The sequence below is a fragment of the Pteropus medius genome, unplaced genomic scaffold (assembly GCF_902729225.1).
Source record: "Pteropus medius unplaced genomic scaffold, Ma_sr-lr_union100, whole genome shotgun sequence".
Classification (NCBI taxonomy): Eukaryota; Metazoa; Chordata; class Mammalia; order Chiroptera; family Pteropodidae; genus Pteropus; species Pteropus medius.
This window is the reverse complement of record NW_024340692.1, coordinates 4,206,055-4,230,848: the sequence shown is the minus strand read 5'-3', so window position 1 is coordinate 4,230,848 and position 24,794 is coordinate 4,206,055. Positions and strand designations below refer to the sequence as shown.

At 31.9% G+C, this 24,794-nt stretch overlaps 1 protein-coding gene and 1 pseudogene across 9 annotated transcripts in view; one reads left to right on the top strand and one right to left on the bottom strand.

Moving 5' to 3' along the window:
- The window catches only part of CCDC171 (coiled-coil domain containing 171), a 265,767-nt gene that overhangs the window by 174,950 nt on the left and 66,023 nt on the right, over positions 1–24,794 (top strand). For 8 of the 9 annotated variants that reach the window (XM_039873836.1, XM_039873897.1, XM_039874057.1 and 5 more), the window contains 3 exons: positions 773–918; positions 2,844–2,898; positions 17,250–17,381. In XM_039873836.1, coding sequence (XP_039729770.1) covers positions 773–918; positions 2,844–2,898; positions 17,250–17,381 — 333 coding nt within the window. The remainder of the gene's footprint in view (positions 1–772; positions 919–2,843; positions 2,899–17,249; positions 17,382–24,794) is intronic. The other variant, XM_039873942.1, reaches the window with a different exon arrangement.
- Positions 7,505–10,602, bottom strand: LOC120590067 (40S ribosomal protein S15a-like; annotated as a pseudogene).

Here is a 24,794-nt window from a genome sequence, read left to right as displayed (position 1 = left end):
AATTAAGTTGTATACTTGCATCTTAATATTTTTATTCTAAATGAATATTTCAGATTAAAACAAATACCAAATATCAGTCAATAGATTTTATATTTCCGTGACTAGAAAAATATTTATGGAATATATATAATTCAAAATGCAAGTATTATTTATACCTTCCTCTCTTGAAACATATTGATCATATTGTGTTGCTATTCTTGACATGAGAGTAATTTATGGAAAGTAAGTGAATTTTATTTTGGAGTCCAGTTTGTCCACTTACTTGTCTATAGCAACTATTATAGGTATATTTATAAAGACAGTAATGGTATTTTTAAATCTCAGGTTCTTTATACTCTTACAGGTATCATAATCCCCCTTCTTCTCAATCATATACACAGTTTGGGCATGTGTAGTTCTGGTTTTTAATAGATTCTAAATTTCATCTACTTTCCCTCAAAATATTTATTTTTCATCATTAAAAGAAAAGCAACTGGAGATTTTTATAACCAGATAGTTTTAGTAAGAATAACATATATTTGCCTTGCAGTATTTTAAAAAGTAAAATGGAGTTGTGTTTTGTAGCTAAACATTTTTCAAAATCTTATCAGTTCTATCGTTTCTAATTAGTAAGTATGTAAAATTTTTGCAGAAAATTTGTTAAACCTTGATGTGTAATGACCCAAGTCTACTTCTCAGTCAGTCTGTATCTTTCTTTGTTTAATAGCCTATGGCATAAATTGAAGTTAATTATCAGGGCTGACAAGTAACTCTGTTTTCTGTCTGCTTGCAGAGTCTCTCCGAGGCAAAGATGGAGCTGAGAAGAAAAGATCAATCTCTGCGTCAGCTCAATAGACATCTTACCCAGCTGGAGCAGGACAAGCGTCGACTGGAGGAGAACATCCATGATGCAGAAAGTGCCCTCCGCATGGCAGCCAAGTGAGCATTTGGACCTTGGGGAGATCACTTAAAACAGACAAAAGATCAATTCTTACTTTCATGCTCCGGGTTTTAGCCCTGGATAATACAGTGTTAGAAAACAAAAGTACAGCTGTCTCTCTTTGAAATTCTCTGATATATCCTCAAAAAAGAAAACTCTTAACATTCTAAATGTATATTTTATTGAGAAACTTCAGAAAAGTGTAAGTTTCTGTATAACCTCTAACTAAGTATGTGTGTTTAGGGCTCTGTTGCAGTGTTACATGTTAGAAACCATGTTTTTATTAATATGAAATATAAGACTATTTAAAAGTTTTGTACAGTTTTTTCTATCACATATTCCTTTTCCCCTTCTGCCCCACTGCACTCCATATTTTGTTATGCATATATTATAATATACTAATATTGCAAGTGATATTTCCACAAAGAAATTAAGTTAGTATACAATCAACATGTGTATCATAGCCTCTTTTTACGTGCAGTAAAAACATATTGATCATGGAAAAGTCATTTAATTTTATAGCTCTATGTTCTAATATGTTAACTAGAAAATATATACAGTTTTCAGAGTAGGCAACTATGTAAATGTGATGAGAGTGTTTTCCCTTTTACCAGGTAATCAAGTTGACATACAACATGAAGTTCAAATTGAACAGTTCTCTTGGGTATTTTTATTTGTTACCCACATTAAATTACATAGAGTACTTTAAGACAGTCCTTTGTACAACAGCATGGTTTAAAGAAAATCTATTTATGGATTAAAGAAACATCTAATTTTAATAAACTCATTGTTTTCTAAATTTGGAATTCTGGATTCCTGTACTTACCAAAATATGTATTAATTAAGATTTTTTTGAGACAAACTCTTGTGAAATGCTTATCATGAAATATGAATGTAGTCTGTAAACTAAATCACAGACAGGGAATCTGCAATCTTAGGATATCCACAGCTTTGCCAGTGGGCTTGGGAAATTGCCCATACACATGAAAAAATCAGTTTATACAAGGCCCAAATTTGGCATGTTTGAATACCCACCAATAGTTTTTTTTTGAAAATTGTAAAGCTCTGTAGTATTGCATACCATATTAGATATATGTATTTGTCATTTGAAAAATATATGTAAGTTTGATGAAATCAGCTTTTTGTTTTCATTCTGTCTTAAGTTACCTCATGTCAAATGAGAAACTAAGCCTAGGTAATTTCTAGTGTGTCTTAGAACTGAAAATTCAGAGATTAAGGAAAACAAGATTATAAAACCTCCAGATTCATATTGTATTTTCCAAACATTGCTGCTAATTCAGGAATTTGGCTTGTCTGTGAAATTTGGAAGGCTAATATATTACCTACAATTTTCAATTTATTATTTACTGTTAAATTTTAGTCTTCAGTGTTCTCATCCAAACCTTAAAAAAATTATTATGGGCAAATTTAATATACAAAGCTAATAGAAGAAACTAGTAACTTTGCATATTTCTATTCAAGGTCATTGATGGTTTGTGTGTAAATATTATAGCAAAAAAAAGACTATATAGAAAGAAAACATTGTTTTGCATATTATGGACTTTTAATGTATCCCTGCCAGTAAGATTTCAAAATTCTTTTTCATTAGAAACCAAAAGAATAAAAGTTTAGCCCATTCAGCACATCTTTAATCAATAATATAACCCTAATTTTGTTTTTCTTTCCTCATTTTTCACTTTTTTAACTTAAAATGTCCTTAAGATTTTTTCCCTCTAATCTGTAACTGAAGATAAGAGTTAAATGTGTAAATATATCAGTGAATATAGTAAGGTTTTATACTTTTAGGAGTACAATGATAATTAACCCTTATTTTTCGATAATAGTGACATATCAAAATGTGTAACAGTTGTAATTTTACTAACTACAGTTGGATTTTACTAACACAATCTTTCTTTCTTTCTAGAGACAAAGAATGTGTTGCTAATCATATGAGAACAGTAGAAAACATGCTTCATAAGGTACTGTAATATTTCTTAAATATTATTTAACTCGTATTATGACACTGTTCTAGTCATTATTTTTATTAACTACAAAGCACTTTAATTCATTTTGTACTTTCTTTAAAAATAACAAAAAGATCCTTTCAAATGACTGAAAATTTATATTATACAATGCTTTATTTCATAACTTTTTTCTGAATTCACTTTATGTACTTGATAAAACTATGAAAATAATGGTTTCCCCAAACTGGTATAATTGCACTTGAATTATTTGTGGTCTTTGCTGAATGAACCAGAGCTCATTAAGATTCTTAAATGTCTCATAATGATAAAATGTTTGACCACAATGTCTAACCTCTCACAACTCTTAAACCTACTATCCTATATATGTATATTTATAAAGAGACATAATGTATTATATTTGGCAGTACTCATATACCTTAACTAGGCAGTAATGTTTTTCAAGTTATAATTTATGTTCTTATAAAAATGTATTTTTAAAGTAGATGTTTAACATATTTAATGTTATATTATTCTCAAATTTGATTACTTCTATCAGGTAATTTTCAATTTGTAATGATAAGCAGCATAATAAGGATATTATGATATTACTAAGAACTTAATGTATTAACTGATTTCATGTTTTGTTAGCACTTCAGGTTCAAAGATGTGTTCACTATTTCATTATTTAAAAATAGAGAAATGTTATTTATGTGTTTCTGTTATTGTTTAATTGATACTTTGTTGAAAATATAAATCTAGTACTAAAGACATATGAATTCATGAATGAATCATATTTAGAAAAATTTTGTCAATCAATTTATTATATAATATAGTTTGCAAATCACTTAAAAATACCCTAAAAACTAACCCTTTTAAGGAGATATTCAATAAACATTAGCATACTAATATTTAATACATTTTACAATTTGGAAATGCTAAGCCTGTGTATTCTTTTAGGTATTTTAGAAAGTTACTAGCATTATTTCATATCACCAAAAGCATTTTGAAAAAAAAATCTAATATTCTGAGTGCTATTTTTTAAGTAATATTTGTTTGTAACTATCATTTCTCCTCCTCTCAATTTAAAAAAGTTTAGCCATTCAGTATAGTTTAAATATAGTCACATATGTGCTAGAAATTTGAAATTTAGATTTGTAGGAAAAGAGACTTTTTTTTTGTGCTTTAGATAGGAAAAATCAATCATGTATATATGTGTCATACCTTTTATACAGTTAATGTTGCCTTTGAAATCCAATTATTTGTTCATCTTCCCAGCTAGAGGAAAAAAATGTTGAATGGCAGATGTCTCAGGCAATGGATATTGACATCAGAGAAAAACTGTGATCAATATGAAGTATAAATGTTACCTTATCCTTTCCTTATAAGAATGACAAAATATATATTTTAAATATAATAAAAACTGATTCCCAACTGGACAATTATGGTTTTTTAGTTGCAATTCATCTTTTGATTTTAGTATCATATGGGAAGAAAGATATCTCTAGAATTGGGCTACAGTCACTGTAGATTTACTTTTGCTTTATGGCTTTTTTTTCTTTTAAATTTAATAGTTAATAATTTTGATGTCTTTAGAAATTTCTTGTTCATATAGTGGTTTTTAAATTATCGATTATTTTTAAAGCTTGATGTGAAAATTTAGGAAGGGTGAGAACAAACGGATTATAAGGAAGTGGCCCAGACAATCTTCCTGAAGTACTCAGGTTGGTGCAGAAGGTTAGCACGTAGACATGCCAGCATTCACAGGTTTATTTTTCTGGCCACCTTGGACTATCCAGTGGCCTTTCACTGTCTTGGAGAAACTAAGAGTAGTACAGAAGAATGGTTCAGGCTCTTTCACGGTCCGGTAAAAATGGCTGTATCCATTCCAAACTCTTTAGCAAAGTCAACCTATTCACATTTTCTCTTTCTTTTTGAGTCAGTTTTGGTAGTTTGTATTTTTCAAGGAATTTGTCTATTTCGTCTAGGTTATCTAGTTTGTTGACAAACAATTGTTCACTTTCTTAGAATTGATTTTATTTCTGTAAGGTCAGTAGTATATCACCACTTTCAGTCCTGATTTTAGTAATTCATTAATCTTTTTTTTCTTAGTACTTCTAGGTGAGGTTTGTCCATTTTGATGATCTTTTTAAGAAACCAAATTTGGTTTTCTTGACTTGCTCTATTGATTTTCTGTTTTCTTTTTCATTTGTCTCTGCTCTGATCTTTTTTATTTCCTTCCTCTGTTTTCTTTGGGTTTAGTTTACTTTCATTTTTCTACTTTCCTAAGACAGAGATTAGGTTATTGGTTTGAGATCTTTTTTTTTTAATGTAGGCATTTACATCTGTAAATTTCCACCTGAACAGTTTTCATTGCATCCTATAAGTTTTGCTATATTGTGTTTTTGTTTTTATCCTTCTCAGAATATTTTCTAATTTCCCTGTGATTTCTTCTCTGACTGATTTATTGTTTAAGAATGTGCTGTTTAATTTCCAAAATATTTGGGCATTTTTCTCATATTTTTTTACTATTGAGTTCTGATGTAATTCTGTATGGTTTGAATAGATATTTTGCTGGATTTCAATTCTTTCAAGTTTTAAACTTTTTCTTGAAGTTTGCTGTATGGTCCAGAATATGATCTATCATGGTGAATGTTACTGCACATTTATAAAGAAGGAGTATTATGCTTTTGTTGGATATTCTACATATATCTGTTATGTCTGGTTGTTTTATAGTATTGTTCAAGTCTTCCAGTTCCTTGCTTATCTTTTTGTATAGTTGTTTTATCCATTAATGAAGTGAGATTTTGAAGTCTCCAACTATTATTGTTCAACTATTTCTCCCTTCCGTTTTGTCACTTTCTGCTTTATGTATTTTGGGATCCTGTTGTTAGGGTCATACATATCAGGAAATTGTTATATTTTCTTGGTGGATTGACTTTTTAATCATTACACAATCTTTTTTTGTATCTTATAAAATTTTTTGTCTTAAAGTTTAAAGTTTAAGTTGTATGATATTAATATAACCACTTCAGCTCTCCTTTGGTTATTATTTGCATGAAAAATCTTTTTCTATCCATTTACTTTCAACTGATCTGTGTCTTTGTATCTATGATAAGTCTCTTGTAGACAGCATGTAGTTGAATCCATTCTGCCAATCTCCAACTTTTAATTGGAGAGTTTAATCAATTTACTTTTAATGTAATTGGTGATAAGGAAGGACTTTTGCCATTGTTTCTATATGTAGTTTATCTATATTGTTCTTCAGCTTCTGTATTAGTCCTCTCCCTTTTTGTGTGTGATAGGTAGATCTTTTCTAATATAACATTTGATGCTCTTCTCTTTTGTTTTACTATATATTTTTAGTTATTTTTTTAGTGGTTGCTTTGAGGATTACAATTAACGTCTTAATTCACAACGATCTAGTTTGAATTAATACCCACTTAGTTTTAATAGTATACAAAAACTTTGCTCTTATATAGCTCTAGCTCCCATTTATGTTGTCCTTGTCACAGATTACATCTTTATACATTGTGTGCCCATCAACATAGTTTATTATTAATGTTTTATGTAATTGTTTTTTAAATCATATAGAGAAAAAAGAGGAGTTATAAACAAAAAATACATTAGTACTGTCTTTTATATTTACCTATATAGTTACCTTTACTAGTATTCTTTATTTCTTCATGTGGATTTGAGTTACCTTTTAGTATCCTTTCATTTCAGACTGAATCACTACCTTTAGCATTTCTTCTAAGGTGGGTCTAGTAGGAATGAGTACCCTCAGCTATCATGTAGCTTGAAGTGGCTTAATTTCTTCTTCATTTTTTGAAGAATATTTTTGTTGGATATAGAATTATTGGTTGACAGTGCCTCCCTTCCCTGCCTCCCCCCCACCCCATTTCAGTACTTTGAATGTATCAACTCCAAAATTTCTATCTGGTTTCTTTTTATGCTTTCTATCTCTTTACTTATATTTTCCCTTTTTGGTTTCCTTTGGTTCATTGCACATTATTTCCTTTAACTCTTAAAGAGTATTTAAAATAATTGATTTAAAGTTATTTGGTGGTAAATCCAATATCTAGGCTTCCTTAGGGACAGTTCTTATTTCTACTTTTCTTGTGTATGGGTCATACTTTATTTCTTTGCATACTTTATAATATTTTGTTGAATAAAGGATATTCTGAATATTACGATGTGGCAACTCTGGAAATCAAATTCTTCCCCATCTCTAGTGTTCATTGTTACTGGCTACTCTAGTAGTGGTTGTTTGGTTAGTGACATCTCAAAACTAATTTCGTAAAATCTGTATTCTTTGTCATGTGTAGCCACTGAAATATCTTCTATTAATTTAGTGGAAAGCTAGTGTTTCAACAGATTTCTTTAAATACCGAGATTCAGATGTTTTTTCCTTGATTAAGCTTTTTGTCTGGTTGCCATATTTCATTTAGTTTCCAGAGTTCTGAAAAAGGTGATTCTAATAAACTTTGCCAGTTTATTTGCTGCTTTTTTGGAAGATCTGGCTTTTGGAGTTCCTTCCTCCACATTTTTGTTAATATCACACACTAATATATATATATATTTTTCCATTGAGGCATTTTATTTGCACGTATCTATTACACTCCTAGAAAAAGAATCCCAGGATTTTCTGTCCTTTGTGTTTTCGTCTTGCTTCTTCATGGTCCATGAGGCCTGCTAAAGTTGTCAGGACAGTGAAACCAACTGCTAGGATGGGAGCAGATTGTTCTGCCATTTTTCTAGATCTTAGAGTTGCATATCCAATCTGGGGCTGATCACTCCACACTTGTTTAACCTGACGGATCACTCCACACTTGTTTAGCCAATTTTCCCAGCTCTGTGATCATCAGTGTTTTCAGATTTGCCAATGTAACCATGCTTCGTCTTCACAGTCAGAAACCAGACGATGACTTTGGAGCACGGCCTAATAAGAACCTGACATTTACCTCTCTTTGCAACATTGTTGATGCTCTTGAGTGCATTGGCCGGAGATTCACGTGTGCCATTATGGTGGCATGGAAAGATCACACTACTATTATATACTTTTATTTTACTAATAACTTTACCAGCAAAAACCTCCTAATGTTACTGATAATATAGATAATATAGGAATTGAAATTTTTAAAAATTAAGAGCCTCTTCAAACATTTTTATTGTGTTGGAGTAAAAGTACAATAATTATATTGAAATTATTTTCAGGATAAGGTAGTGACTGGATAGATAGGATAATGCCTGGATTACTTAGGATTAGGTATGAGAAAATTAAGTTAATTATTTGTTTCCACTTACAAAGGTCTTGGCAGAGAGATGTCTTTGTTTACTATAACTGGGGGTGAAAGTAAGTAGATTTGGGTAAAATTTGAATGTAGAGAAGAATCTGAACATTTTTGGTAGTAATTTTTTTTTGTAATTGTTGAATTAGTAATATGGCTGGATTCTTTTAGAGATTGCTTGAGTTCTACAAGTTTGGTAAAATTATCTGAAAGTTTCCTATGTATGATCATAGTGTATTATAAACTTTAAAGTTTTCACTGAACATTTACTGAGAGGTGTTAAATACCTTTTAAGTAAATTGTTTAAATGGTAAAATAGGAAGTCATAATCCAGAAACCTCAAAAGACTGTCTAGAAGACCTTGCATATATGAATTCTCTAAATTTATCAGGCTGAAATGACACTGGAACAATAACCAGTGAGTCACAGGAGATTTTGCTGAAGCCCTTTTGGATTTGTTTCTGTAGTAAAATTATTTAAAACTTCTAAGCCGTCATAAAACACAATATTGACTATAAATAGTTGAGCCTATTAATGCCTTTTGAGTGTATATTATGTGCCAGAAACTGTACCCTCCTTGGGGAAACTGTGTATGTGTGTGTGCGTGTGCGCGCGCGCGTCTGTGTGTATCTGTATATATGTGTATATACATATATATATCTCCTAGTCCTTCCCTCAAGGTAGAAACACAGATAATTCCAGTATACCATGGTAAATATGCATCCATAAGATGCAGGTCTATATCCATTTAGATAGGGTGATTCATCAATGAGACATACTTAGAAAACCCAAGAGTGAGCTGGAGGTTTCTTAGGAGAAAATTAATGCCTGAATGGGACTTTGAAGTGTGAGGAAAGATGGTAAAGGCATTCTAGCAGAGAGAGTAGCATGTGCCAGTGCATGGAAGCATGAATAGCCAGATAGCCTCAATTGAGCATTAAATGCAAGGAGAGTATGAGAGATGAGGCTGAATGAGGCAGCTGGAAGCCAGGTCCTGAAAGAACTTTTTTGCCATTCCAAGAACCTTGAATCGTTTTAATGGAGACAACTGGGAATAAACTAGGGTGTAGCTAAGGAGTGATATGGTCAGATTTCCTTATTGAATTTGGACTCTTTAGGGCAGATTTGCAGACTGGATGTAGTGAGTAAGAAAGGGGTTTTAAGAGCCATGAATCTGTAGGCTAGATGAGGGCTGGTGAAGATCTGAACCAGGATAGTGATGGTAGGTGGTGTTGAGGAAAGGATGTGAAACTTACTTAGTAAAATAGCATATTTAGTAAAATAGGATGAGAAGGGCAGGGAGGGTGATTCCCAGTGTGAGTAGTGAGATTAACTGATGTTAGAAGTACAAAAGAGCAAGTTTATTTGTTTGCTTTTTTCAGTAGGGTAAAGGGAGACAGTGATGAGTTTTGTTTTGGAAATACTGAGTTTAAAGTAATATGGAGTGATCAGCAGGATATGTGAGTCAGATAAAGGTTTGAGATTGATTAACGTAGTATTTTCTGGCAAAGAAAGAAAGCGATATAGCAATTGACAGGAGAAACAAGACATTATAGATAAGTGGGAAGCTAGGAAATGCATTTTGAGAGATTAATTATGCCGCTAGAGTTTGAAGTCCTTGAGGGATGGAATTCTTTACCTGAATTTTTATATCCTCAGCATCCATCACAGTGCCTGGTACCCAGCGGGCACATAATGAATGTTTGTTGATTGAGTCAAACTTTTATCATCACCCAGTCTCTAAAGATAACTAAAGCCATCTCTAGATTCCAGTGCGAGTCTTGCTGATATTGTGACCTGCTTTATTTGATTTCTAAAAATAGTGTGTGTATTTACTTTGCCTAATCAAGAGCTAGAAGAGAAAGCCTAAATTTAATTTTAAGAATGTCTGTCTCTAGGAAATAGAAGTATACTAACAATGAATATAAAAGTACTAGCTAGTTTGATGCTTATGAAAAATAGAAAGATGATTATTTCTATTGTTAGAGTGAATTGTGGAATGGAATAGAGTCAAACAGGATCTGACAAGTGAAAACTCTACGTAGCCAAATCTTTAAATGTGATTTTATAACCTTAAAAATGGTTAACCAGAGTATTTGATAGTACGTAGTTATCTTTGATTTTTAGTTTTTTTACTACATTTATAAGTAATACAAAGACCATAGAGTATTTTTTAATTTATGAAACTGACACTATTTTAAAAATTGAAATAGTGATCTCCTGCCTCTAAAACCTAATTTTTAATGATTCATTAATGACTCTCTAAAATGTTACTGATGATCTTTGAACTCCTTTCCATTCTTAGCTTCTTGATCCTGCTTCTGAAGATCAGCTGTGCAGGACGTACAGGTGTTAGCACAGCTGGTTCGCTGATGACAACTCTGTCCATATAGCTGTCTTGTGTGTCATCATTCATATTGTTCAGTGTCATTCTGACCTAGCCAAGCTAAAAATGGTACTCCAACTCAAGAGGGATTTAAAAACCTTGACAAACTGAAGATAAGACACTACAGAATGTCATGTACAAGTGCTTAACTGTTTTTAGCTTAAACACACCTAAATAACTAATTTCAGCGTACCTCTGTCTTTCTTGTTGAAATAATTTACCCTAGGAAAGAAAGTATCTCTGTGTGAAGGACTGTAACAATTCATAAATACATTTCTCTATTCTCAAGTATGGGTTTTGTGTTTTTTAAATAGCTCAAGGTCACAGCAATCTGTTTGCGGGGTACATTCTGTGAAATATAACCTGCTCTACAGATTTATCCTGCTGTCTAGTGCCTTTATAAACTGTCCATGATTAAATCACTCTGTGTTCCAGCTTAATAATTTGATTTGAGGGTTCAGTTTTTCAGATCCTTAATTGGAATGTAGCCAGCGTGATAATTTGATTCAAGAGATCAGTTTTTTAGTTGCATAATTGGGATGTAACTATAATGCATGGGGTGGTTGTGGTGGTGGATTTTGCCTTCTTTTCTGGTGACAGCAGCTGGCAGTCATTGGAGAGTTCTGGCTCTGTTCCAGAGTTGTAGGTGAAGTTAAATAACCTGCCAGTGAAAAAAGGCTAGTTTCCCACATCTCTCTTTTCATATCGAGTGTCTGTGCTTGCTGCAGCACCAATGGAGTGCCCGCTTCTGCTGAGAGAGTGCCAAGGTCTCCTTCCCATAGGTTTGGAGCACAGCAGGAACTGTTGCATATATCTTGGGACACCCTAGTTTGGAGATCTTCCATGTGAGATTGTGACCATTATATAAGGGTGATTGCTGCACAGGTAACCTGATTCTCAGTGTTACACTTGTATGCTTGTTGGGGGAGGAGGAGAGCAGGGAGGAGAGAAAACGTGAATGAATGAGAATGCTCGCAGGCCCAATGAAACTACTGAGGAAAATAAGGATGTTTAAATAATAGTCTCTCTCGCTTATCACAGAAATCCTTTTATGAAACACACTTTTACTAAGATTGCCAGACAAAGGACAAAGAAAAGGAAAAAAAAAATTAGTGTTGTTGTTTAAGTAGAAAAATGAAAGAGGTACCAAAATCCTAAACAATTTCCTCAAATATTAACTGTTCATTAGAGATATTAAGAAGCATAGTTATTTCGTGTTAAGAACACTGGATTCAGTAGCCTCATATTAGGGTGGCAATAGCTATTTCACAAGGTAGATGGTAGAACTGAGTGAGGTAGTGTGGAGAGTACTTTGAAAAGTATGTTGTACTTTTGAAAGTATTAATGGTATTATTACTAATAGGGATAGTATTGTCCTCGATCCGTTTCATTAATTAAATAGTTAGGGAAAAAGTAAGAGAAAGTGAGAAATATCCATTAAGCTATAACTATCTAGTTCATGAATATCATTTCCATTGTGTTGGCATGCTTTAATCCCTGCTTTTATCACTAGGCACATACCAGAGTCCTAGAACTGTCTAAATATCTTTTTTGTTGTTGTTGTTATTCTCTCTTTCTACTGCCTTCTAGAATTTGTGAGTTTGGAATGACATTCTTATTACTTACTAAGAGTATCTGTATGAATAGCATTTTTCTTGCTACTAGTGTTATTACAGAGTATATTTAACTCTGGCGGATTCATTTATTTTTCTATTTACAAAAGGCTCTCCAGTATGACTATTTTACTTGTTTAACCAAATTTTCTGTTGATTAGATATAAGAATTGGTGATCAGTAGTTGTGCCAGGAAAGTGAGACTCAGTCAAGTTGTATACTAGATTATGTGAACTTCAAAATACATCAGGAGTTAGTACACTTATTTTATGAAACACTAGGAAAAAGGAGCCAGAAAGTGTCTGAGATGACACTCTGTGTTAGTGATATAAGGTTGACTTTACTAGAGATTGCTCATACATTCTCTGGTGAGATGTGATCATTTTAAGAAACTTTATAGATGGTGAGGAATACTGTCTTTCCTTCTGTACCTCTAAGGCAGAGATGGCCAATGTTTTCTTTAAAGAGCCAGATAGTAAATATTTTAACTTTGTGGACCATATGGTTTCTGTCTCTACTCAACTCTGTCATTGTAGCAGGAAAGCATCCAAAGATATACATACATAAATGAATGACCATAGCTGTGTTCCAATAAAACTTTATTTATAATAACAGGCAGTGGGCTGAATTTGGTTCCTAGGCTGTAGTGAGTCGACTGCATACTGCTCTTTACTACATTTGTTGAAAAATAGGGCATAGGCTGCTCTAAGGGTGTAGGATAAAAAATTAGGATAGAGAAGGGAATGCAACAAGGTATCAACGGATGTGGAAGGAAGTACAGAGGAAGGATAGGGATAAAGGAAAGCAGGGAATGTGGAAGCAAAGTAAAACACTAACACAGAGTGGTAAGAATGGAGGTTACAGGAAATATTGTAGAAGTCTGTATTTGATGGGATATTTCTGATAAGAATGTTTATTTTGAAGTATTAGAAACAATAATAGATTAGAGAAAAATATAATTTTAGATAGATTAAGAATGTGATGTAGAATCCTAATATCAGTTACATTTCCTAGGCATTCAAGATGCAGGCATTATATACATTTTCTTACACATGTTCTTAAGTGTATCTGGAATTTTGATCTACTACTTGCTACTTCTCCTTGGTATATTATTGATAAAGACATAGCTAGTAGTACATTTCATGAGGTTTTTTTTTGTTTTTTTTTTAATTGGAACATTGGGTCCAGAGGAATTTAGAGCTGTTCATGATACAGGATGCAGCTTCACATTTTGAGAGTTGAACAGCTTTTCTAAAAATGACTAATTTAATTTAATAGTTGATATATCTAGGAGAAATAGCTTTTTTGGTGTTATGGTTGGAGTATAGAAAATTAGAAAACAGGTTGGTGTCTTGTAAGTAAAGGCTAATCAAAGGAATAGAATAGTACAACATGGATCTTATGAATCACTGAATTCTGGAACTAGATTGCTATAAAAAATAAATATATATTTTGCAACAATATTTTACTTCTTAGAAAGTTTCATTTATTTTTCTCTGTACATCTCTTGTATAGTATATCTATTAGAAATATCTGTTTTCTGAAACTAATAAGAAAAGGAGAAAGTAAACTACTCTCTAAAAATCAAAATTTTAGAATGGAGTAATATAGTTATCTTTATTCTTTGTCAAAATATGAAATTGTACAACTTTTATAGAATGTTATAACAACGTATACAATTTGGCAATTGAGATTTATATTATGAAATTTTATGAAAAATTCATTAAACGTTAAAAGTGAGCTGTTAGCAATGTTGAAGTAGAAAAACATTGTATATATAGTTTTTATCGCTCACATCTATAAATAAATCAATGAAAAGGGTATAGTATCTTAATTATAGGATAAGTAATGATGTGCTGTAAACAGAATTAAAACTGTCTTGAAATTATATTTAAAATGAATTTGAAATGTAAAATTATAATCCATGGACAGGTGACAATGGTTATTTTAACATTAATTTGCATTAAAATCTGTATTTTACAGAGTGAACACATTTTTCCTTTAAGAGAAAAAAATAATTTTACTGTTCTAATATCGTTAATTCAAAACTTTTGACAGTAAAAGAACTTACTTTAGATTCTCATTTTTGAAAGGAATCATTTTGTATCCAATGGGTAGTATTTCCTAAAAAAATCCCACTTATTTCTTTTCTGATTCTAGTTGCTTTGTTCTCAGCCTGCCTGTTCTATTTTTTTTCATGAACGAATTTAATGCAATAAGGGGAGAGTCCTTTTTCTATGTTCTGTGTTGAATCTCTGCCCTGTTTATCCTTGTTCACACTCTGAAATTCAAACTTGCCTTCTTCATTCTTTCTGAACCAGTCTCCCTTTTACCCTCTATTTTTTTCCCCATTCCTTGTCATGTTTCTTTCCTGCTCCTTTGCTGTGCCATTATATTTTTACTTGTCTTACTGTCACTGTTTTGTATTCTCTGAACATGATGCTTTCACTTCCTTGACCCATTAAAATAAAGTAATTCTTAGCCAATCCTTTTTTAAGATTTAAAAAATACCTTTTTCTAGAAATATTGGGAGAACATTTTAGATGCCTGCTCTCAAAGTTTTGCTATAATTTAAAAGTGGAAAAAATTCTTAAATTTTAGTAGAAATATTTGTGAGATTACATCTATTTTATATCATGGTGGCACTGTCAACATTTGACAGATAATTTATAATTAAATAACAGTATTAACATATGCACATGAGTCAAATAATATAATTATGATACTCATTATTAGGTTTAGCAAAACAGCTGCATTTTGAGTTTTTAAATCTAAAATAAAGAATTTTTGGTTTGCCAAATTAAATAATGTTGTAGTGAAAACGTTAATTTCATAATAAATTTCAGTTTTAAATGCCAAATGCCCCACCTTAATTTTGTTCAGAAAGCTTATTTAGAGAATACGAAATGTGGCTTACTGTTCCTGTATGTAAGCTTCATCCAGCTTCACAGAAGTGTAGTACCTGGTGTGAATAGGGTTAAAGGACCTCCAGTGCTAGCACTGTGTTGTGGATTATACCTACATTGCTCCTAGTACCCTCACCCCCCTTTGTCCGTATTCGCAATCTGCTTTTGTACTTTGACATCCAGGATATCCCTAGTGAATTTTGTCATAGAAAAAAGAGAATCATCAATATCGCAGTTAAACTTGACTTTCAAAGCTAATAGTATCTCATTTGGGGGCTCAAATTTAATAAATTTTCTTTGATTCTTGGTGAGTTTTTAAACATCAAACAATGAATTGGCCAGGGTGCAGTAAAATATTTAGATCTATTGACTATGGTTCAGAAGGGTAGAAGGCAAAACACCAGTGGTTTGATGTTGATAAATTCTCAGTACCTTAATCCACATTAATGTTTTCTTTTATCTGACTGCACATTGGTGACCAAAAAAAAAAAAAAAAAAAGAGCAAGAAAAGTTATCCATACATGTAAAATATAAAACCTAAAACAAATATATTTGTAAAATATGATTTATTCTATAATGTTAGGTAAGTTTAACAACATTCTCATACTGACTAGAGACTGGAGAATATTTGTTACAGATAAACATACGTTCTGAATTGGAGCTCCATCATGCATATAATACTCACAGTATTCTAAAAATTGCATTATAGTGTATGTTTTACAGCATAAACTTTGACATTCACTTATTGACAGATATTCTTCAGATCAACTTAGGAATAGAAGGATTTTAATAGACAAGCATGAACAATTAAATATGTCATATATTTGTATGTATTTGCTGATTTAAGGAAACATTATATTGTATGATAGTTTGTTCGTAAAATAAAAAATAATTTAAGCTGTTTTACAAGTTGCCAATATAGAAAAGAAAAATGAAAGACAGGTTTTCTATCGTATATTATTGCCAAGTTACATTTGAAGTTGCTCAGATAAAAGTAGAGATTTAAATCCAATTACTTGAGCAATTAATGTTATTTTCTATAGTTCTACCCATTTTGACCTTTGCTAAAAGTCATAAAACTCATAAAAAACTCTTTCTATTCTGTGACTTTATATGTGGTAGCAAAGAGATAAATTTTTAAAATCAATTCAGGCATAAGGATAGTTAGAAAATATGCATACATATGAAAACTACTATCATTAATCCATATGATTAAAAATGAGAGTTTATTGATCTTAAAAGCAAAGTAAACTGTGGAATTGTTAGGGATTTTACTGTTTGGAAATTAAAAATGAAAATGTCTATTTCTGAATGTTTTCTTATATCTAGTATTTGTATCATAAAGGGAGTATTTTCTCATTTTTCCAGAAGGTGGCAGTGTAATATCAACTCCACGTGATATCTATACTGGATAGAGAACTGGTATTTTTCCTGTATCTGTGAATTGTTTGTATTGTTACTTTTCTGAATACTTAAAATAGAGTACAAATACTACCGATTTTATCCATTATCTTATTTAGAAGTTGCATTACCAAGTTGGTTTATATGTATTTAATCAATAAGACTCAAGTTTAGTAAGAGTAAAAAGGGCAAACAAACCTCTTGCTGGTATATTTTTAAGTATTCTTGGGTGTCGAGTATATTTGTTTTTATTTCAGGATACCAATTATTGAAGTTATTTTTCAAAGACTAGTACCTAATAATCACCTTGTCAAATATATATATATATATATATATGTATATCTATATATATATCTATCTCTCTATATATCAGTTAATACCAGTTAAATTAAACATCTTATTAAGAAAGCGATAATAATTAGGATGTTACTGTTTGGTTTTTATTTTGTGGCTGTGTTGTCCTTCTTTCCTTATTCTTTTCAGGGTGCAACAGTGAAAAATAATTCAGAACCTCTTGATCAGAAGAGCTCTAGTGACTCTTCTTCCCTCCCTCATTTCAAGCAGGAGGATGCTTTTTCTTCTTAACATTCTCCCCCAGCACTCCGAATTAGAGATTTATTTGCAACGAAAAATCAATTAGTCCTAAATTTATTCATGGATTTCAGGTCCAGCGATCAATGCAAGTCCACTCAGTGGGCTCAAGGGGACCCAGTTCATCCCAGTTAATGTGTCTGAAGGGGAATTACCATTGATGCTGTTTTTTTCCCTTTAGGTCAGAGATCAGATCTCGCTGTCACGGACTGCGGCAAGTAGGAATGACTTCACCCTGCAGCTACCCAAACTGCACCTGGAGACCTTTGCAGTGGAGGGGCTCAAGGGCAGGCCAGAGGTTGTAGCGTGCCAGGTTAGAGTCTAAATAACATTGTTTGCTGCTGAGACGTGTGGAAAAATAAATTGCACTAACTGGAGAGAATGAAAGCCTCAAACTATTGTGAATAACATAAAGGAGATGCAAAATTTTTTTTCTTCATTTTTCTTCTGTCATGTAACACTGTATTAAACAAATAATTGTGCTTTTTTTTTTTAAGCCTCGATCCAGCCTATTAAGTAATGCAGAAAATTATTTTTTGTAACAAGAAAAAATATGTCTTTTATAGATAAGTATAGTATTAAAAGAATACTTTTTTCTTCAGGAGAGGACAATAAGATGCTAGGCTTTTATCTCTTTAAGCTAGTCTCAATTTGTAGCTCTTACTGTTTTTTAAAATAAATCACTTTAGGTAAAATTATCGAGAGAGATATTTGAAAATTTTCAGTGTTAATTTCAAAGTATAGCCAACATTTCTTACGTGGTAATTTATTTAATTTCAGCAAATCTAGAACCTAACTGTACTTTGCAATGTAGAGTATTTTCCCCTTTAATGATTAGTTTTAATGAACATTATAATATGTGCAAATTGGGTTATTTCATTTATAAAACTCAAGCACTAAATCACAAAACCTCAAATAATTTAAAAATAATAAAGATAATTATTTTTTAAAACAGTCACTTTCAGATGCTGCAAGTATCTTTCTATTCTAGGTTATATTGTGTCATGATCTTTTTTATAGGGTTAAATTTTTTTTTAATTTAATTTTTTTAATTCAGTATTTGCTTTATTCTTTTAATGCCCAATGCCTTTATTAGAAAAGTCTTTGAACATTATCTAAAATATAGGGAGCTTGATATTTCAAAAGAGGTCGTCCTTGTTCAATAGCAGCCTAGATTTAGCAGTGTATTTAAAAGAGCAATATCTCTCAAAATTCAGTTTCTGTTTCACATTTTGAGGTTTAAAATAAACTTTTTCATTCTTTAATTTTAAGTTTGTGGAAAATTAATGTCAGTCCAAATGGAGCTATGTTAATTTTCCCTACATATTCCATACCCTAATTTAATTTGTTATTAATACTCAAATTGATGCTCTACAAAGAAAAAATAAAAACTAGTTGTTTTTTTCATCAGATTGTCCACCAATATACCTAAACTATATGTAATTATAAAACTAAGCATAAAAATTTTTTATTTCCAATTATAGGCTAGAATACTGTACCATTATTTAGTATAAATTTGATTATCATTATTTATCAATTCATTGTAACCACAAGTACAGTATGATTTGAGATTTTTCTAGTGGTTTTAAAATAATCCTTTACTTGGCTGTCTTGATTCAGAATCTCACAGAGCTTAATTCTTGTTATAATTCAAAAATAAAGACTTTTCCCAAACTCTAGATTTTGGTGATTTGGAAAGAGACTGATTCCTAGGAATGCCATTCTGGGGGGAAAGTGTGAACTCTCCATGACTTTGACATCTATGAGTAGCAAGAAGAGAATGTATAAACCTATATTTTAAATTACTATCTTTTTCAAGTTCTAATAAAAATAATTGTGCATATTACCATTTACCAAACACTTGGCTAAGTTTTGCACTGACATGCTGTAATATACATTGTAGTTTAATAATATATATTTCGGTTTAGTATTCCATGTAGAGAAGAGCACATGATTTGGGCCATAATAGTGTTTTATACACACACAGACACATACACAGTTGGTGATATGCTTGGAGTACTTTGAGAAGAAGGGCACTGTATTAATCGAAGACCTTAATTATAATAATAGTAGCTACCATTTCAGTGAGCACTTACTGTGCATGAGGTATCATGCTTACCTCTTTAAATACATGATCTCATTTAATTCTCACAATGAACTGTCAAATGGATAGCATTATCTCTACTTCTCAGTTGAAAAACAACAGACAATGCTCCTAAAATCAACAGCAAGTAGAAGGCGGGGCCCAGAACCTTGATTTAAGTCTAGATATATTTGACTGCAAAGCTTTAATTCATAAAATCTGACACTAAAACATCTAGACACCTATGTTAAATCGTAAGAGTAAAACCTTTTAAATCTATAGTGGAGTTTTTCTTCCATTTACGAAAATATTCATTATGCATCTATGTATGATGTAGGTCATAGTTTATGCTGTACTGTAGACAAAGTCACAATAAAATATTGTGTTTCCATTTAACAGGCTTATATTACGGAACCCTACTTTTTAACTTTTTGCAGTATATAAATATGTATATTTATGCTAAGTGTGTCTGCATATTTAGATATCCAGTATTTGTTTACCTTTATACTCAGTGCTGATGAAGTGGACTATTCAAAGAGTGCATGTCCTTTGATTATGATGAGGAGAATATCACTATGCAAGTTGTGGTAGTGTATGAACCGTTTGGCCAACCTACACAGCCATCATTTACAGCAGTAGGTGCTGAAGTTTTCCTAGACACCCTGTCTGTCTTTTCCAGTGGGAAAAGCTTTATTATAAGTATAATTCTGGGCAGAAAGAAGACCAAGGAGCACAATTGACAAGCAAAATGGTGAATGGATTACCTTTTCTCTCTGGACCCAAAGAACATATGACTGATGCTCAGCTGGTCTCTGAGATCTGCTAGCTTTTAGCCTCAATTTCCTTTATCTGCAAAAAAAGTGTAATATCACCCATTTCTCAGGCCTGTGGTAGGATCGAATGAGGCAATCCATGTAAGGTAGAGAACATGGTGCCTAGCACAAAGAAAGCAGGCAATGCATGGTGGCTGTTCTTTTTGCAGCCATTCATGGGCCCCCTTGGAAACATGAAGTATGCAACGGTAGCTTGTTTTTGTTACTTTTAAGAGGTGTATGTGCAAGTTTTATTTTGAGGAATGGTTATTTAGGATATTCTTTATATCTTTTTATTTGATTCCTTCACTCTTCCTAATTTCTTCAAAAGCTTTAAATAATTTTGATCAATATCAACTTTACCTCCCTACTTACTTTTCCGTGTTTCCTTATGTTCCAGTGAGGCATATGGCACTAAAATGCTTTGTCTAAGCTCCTGTGGAAAGTTTAGAATAATTATACCTGTGTTTTTATCTCTCAGATTACCAGCATATTGGTCTACTAGAATACTGGAAAAAAAATAAAACCACCTAGATCAGACAAGTTAGCTTTAGCTGAAAAGTCCAGTATAATGTCAATGCAGAAGAGTTTGTAATAAAAATATTCTGCCATACTTTTTAAAGATAATCTCCATTACTCATTATTTTATACTTCGAATTGTGTTCTTTCAATAATTATGTTATGTAGTATTTTTAATATCTGGCAGATTTTAGCAGGCATGCAATAAGTGTGTCTCCATCTTCATTCAACAATAACAACAAAGAACAATATCAGTAGCTAACATTTGTTATAACGTTATTCTGTTACCAGTTACCATGCTAAGCACCTTATATCTATTATCTCATTTAATCCCTGCAATGACCTTATGAATAATAGGTGCTCTGCTTTTATACATTTTATAAAGAAACTAGCTAAAGTTTATTGATATGAAGTAAATTGCTAAAGGTCACATACCCAGTGTGTAACTGGTCCATTCATGCTTTTAATTGTGACTTTCTGCCTTTTGTAATCTATCGCTTACTGAAGATTGTGTGTGTGTGTGTGTGTGTGTGTGTGTGTGTGTGTGTGTGTGTGTGTGTGTAGTGTGTGTGTGTGTGTGTTGGCTGAGAGAAGAAAAGAATAAAGGTGAGATCTGTCTGTGGAATACAATTTCATTTGTGAGGAAAATAGTGAAGAGAATAGAAATCCAAAAGAAATTAACTGGGAAAGTTACTTAAACTGTATTTCAACCTCTACATCTGTAAAGCTACCATAGTAAAAGTTTCTAACTCAGTGTGACAGGCGATTAAGTGGGTTACTACATCTGAAGTGCTTAGAATAGTCACAGATACATTGTAAACAATCAGTATTTGTTAGCCATCCACTAACTTGAAAGCTTCATGAGGCCAGGACATTGGTTCCATTCACTGCTGCATCCTCAGAGTTCAGCCGTGTGCCTAGTTCAGAGAAGGCCCTCTGTGACTATCGGTGAAGAAGTGCTTGATTCCAGACCCTTGTTCAACAGGTCAGCCCTGGAATGTTTCGCCTAAGTTGTGCGTGTCCTCGAGAGACTTGGTATCAATTTTTCACTTCTAGGCTCATGTAATTTAAAAAGAAAAAGTCCCCCAAACCATCTCATAAAAATGTTAAAGGCTTAGTGCATAATAACTATACCTCTGGAAATATAGTATATTTTATAAATATGTGTTTATATAGAAAGGCTTCGTTATGAAACCATTTACTTATGAAGATTTTAAACAACAAAGTCGTCACCATAAATGCAATAATCCTTTAATCACCCTTTACCCAACATGTTATTACATAGTCTTTACATGGTATGGCTTTTGTTATGTGTTATACCCACGACTTTTTGGAGACCATAGTTTTTTACATTTATACTTATTTTCCAGGTATAGAAGTTTCTTCTAGCTATTTTGTTCTATTTATAAAGTTAAATCATAAAGAGCATCTTGAAGATAATTTTGTTATTTTTTATGTATAGAAGGAAGAAATAAATATCTGTTTCTAAACTATCAGGTGATAAAAATATCAAGAATCACTCCTGGTAATTTTTTACATGTATTCTCTGCTACTTAATGTGGCAGACTTCTAATTGCTATACAAGAAATTCCTCCTTTTCTGGCATATTTAGAAATTAAAGAGATGTTAGGCAGTTTCACTTGAGAGATTGTATTATTTAGATATTTTCTTCTTTGTGTTATCCCAACCACATAAGTTAATTTTCAGATATCTGATTATTTTTTAAAACATGAAAACCAGCCATTTTAAATGAAAATCTTGCTAAATATGTCAAATGCTGTTTTTTAAATAAATATATAACATACCTAATTAATATTTTTGTTTGCTGGTTCATTATTATAAACTGTAACATTATAATAATAGTGTAAAGTACTCATGTATAATGTCATTTATCTTTAAACACTACAACTTCATAGAAATTTTGCTAATATTGAAATTAGCTTTTAAAAAATTAAGAAGATCGTACATGATTATGACAATAAGAAGTTAGACTCTGAAAAGCATAGAGGAAAATTAAGATAATTTGAAGTTCTGCCATTCAGAGATAATCAGTGTTAACATTTTGGTATATATTCTTGTAGTTACTCGTTATTTTTTAGTCATAAATACAAACACATGTACATAGCATATATAATATGTCTATATATACTTAGACAATAATTGGGCGACACTATCGTAAGCATCTTTTTAACTTAATAACATCATGGATGTCTTTCTTGTCAGTAAATACATATTTATCTCATCATTGTTGATGATTGAGTTATATTCCACTACATACATCTACTACAGTATATTTAATCAGTTTTCTATTGATGGATGTTTGAGTCATTAATTTTTCTGGTTATTATGAATAAGGTGGCAATGAATATCTTTTCACATAAATTTTTGCATGATTTCCTGTTTTTTTCTTTAGAATATAGTAGTGGATTTGCTGCAGTAAGATTAAGCACATGCTAAGGTTTTTGTTACATATTCACTGATTGCCCCTGAAAAAGACTATTCCTGTTTACTCTTAAGTAACTTCTATTAGTTCTTTCGTTTCCTTTTAAAAGTATGGTTCTTTATTTTCTGATACTAAAAGAAAGTTTTGTCTTTATTTTATAATTTAGGTCTTCCCTGATTTTCAGATTTCCATTTTCACTGGCCCTTAATTTAGAGTTGACAGGGCTCACTCAGTCTAAGGATCTCAACGGTGAAGTTAAAGAGACTGTATTTTGTGACAGGTGTTTGTCCCATGGATATTCTTTTTCATTTATTTCTGGGTCCATGCTTGTGCTTTGAATGTTTGAGATTATTGGAAATCTGACCTTTTTGGTAAGTGGGACCATTTTAATAATAAGGTATCAAAAAGATTTTGGGGTTACTTAAAGTTGTTATCTATGAGAATTTGTCCTCAATCTTATCTAGCTGCTTGACAGCTGGTAGCCTATAGTTCCACAGGCTCTAAAGGGTGCTGCTGAGGAATCTAAATGTTCTAGGTTTCAGGCCTAACTTGAAGAATTAGTTTGTAATTTTTTCTGTTGACACAAGGTAAATGACATTTTCTGATGTAATATTGTCACAAAAACAATTTTGTTATTCGCTAGTTAAAATTTTAGGATTCTCCTCTGAAGATTTGGTATGCGCAAGCATTCATTGTTTCTTCAAAATTTCCAGGTAATAGAGCTGTAAGCAATGCTAAATGAAATAAAATATTTCAAGAAATAAGATGGTGTGTACAGAAGCACTTGTTTTAAGGATGTGTTGCAAATTGGGAAAACAGTTATTAAATACTCAAACCGTAGCATTTAAACATTGGTTATAGTCATTATGAGTTATACCTTATTGTCCTCAATCTGTATTTTCTTCTAAGATTTTATTTTTTGATCAACAGGAAGATTTTGCTAGAGACTTGGCCTAGCACATCAGTCATCAGAGCAGTTTTGGTATCATCACGTAACTCTTCTCACCTTCCCTTCCTCTGCCTATTTGATTTACACTTTTTGGTGGCAGTGATGGTGGTCGGGAAGGGGAGAGGAGAGGATACATCAATCAGAATTTTAGGACATACTCTTGAGAGTAAAAATGTAAAATTATGCTTTTCTAGTTTCAGATATTTTACCAGGTGATATATGTTACCATTCCTTTCTTAGTCACCATATTTTATTATAAAATATTTATTGTAAAAGTATTTTTCTTCGTATCTATTGTTAAAACATAGTCTTGGGCACTACATGACAATAGACTTCTAAGAAATATCTTTTAAAGCTGGGAGTTCTGAAAAGTTTTTAATATTCAGCAGATGAGACCTGTTAATCTTGCATCATGGGTTTTATTTCAGAACAATGATAGTCTGAAACAACTTTTTATCTTTCTTGTTGAGACTTTCGTCTCTCCCTTTTGAAAAATGGCAGGATGACATGTGAGGGCAAGAGAATGCATCAGTATAAAGTTTCTGCTGCACAGAACCTCATACTGAGGAATCTCATGACTCCTTACTCTTTAACGCAGCTGAAAATATTCATGAATTATTCCCTCTGGGAATAATCTGGTATCAATGCTCTGAGCCGACACTAAGTGAAATCTGATAGGAATTCTTTAAAAACTTGGCATGATTCATAAAGTTATTTTTCGACTTTTGTTTTTTATCATTTCTTCCTTTGTTTATTACAAGGAAGAATATTAGAAATAAAATAAAATCACAGCAGAGTCAGTATTACAAAAGGTTGAAGAGGTTACGCACCTTTACCGATAGGAAGTTGGATTGGCCATAGAACAGATGAAATTTGCGTCTACCCCTGTAGACACAAATTACACAGGTAGCAGAAATTCC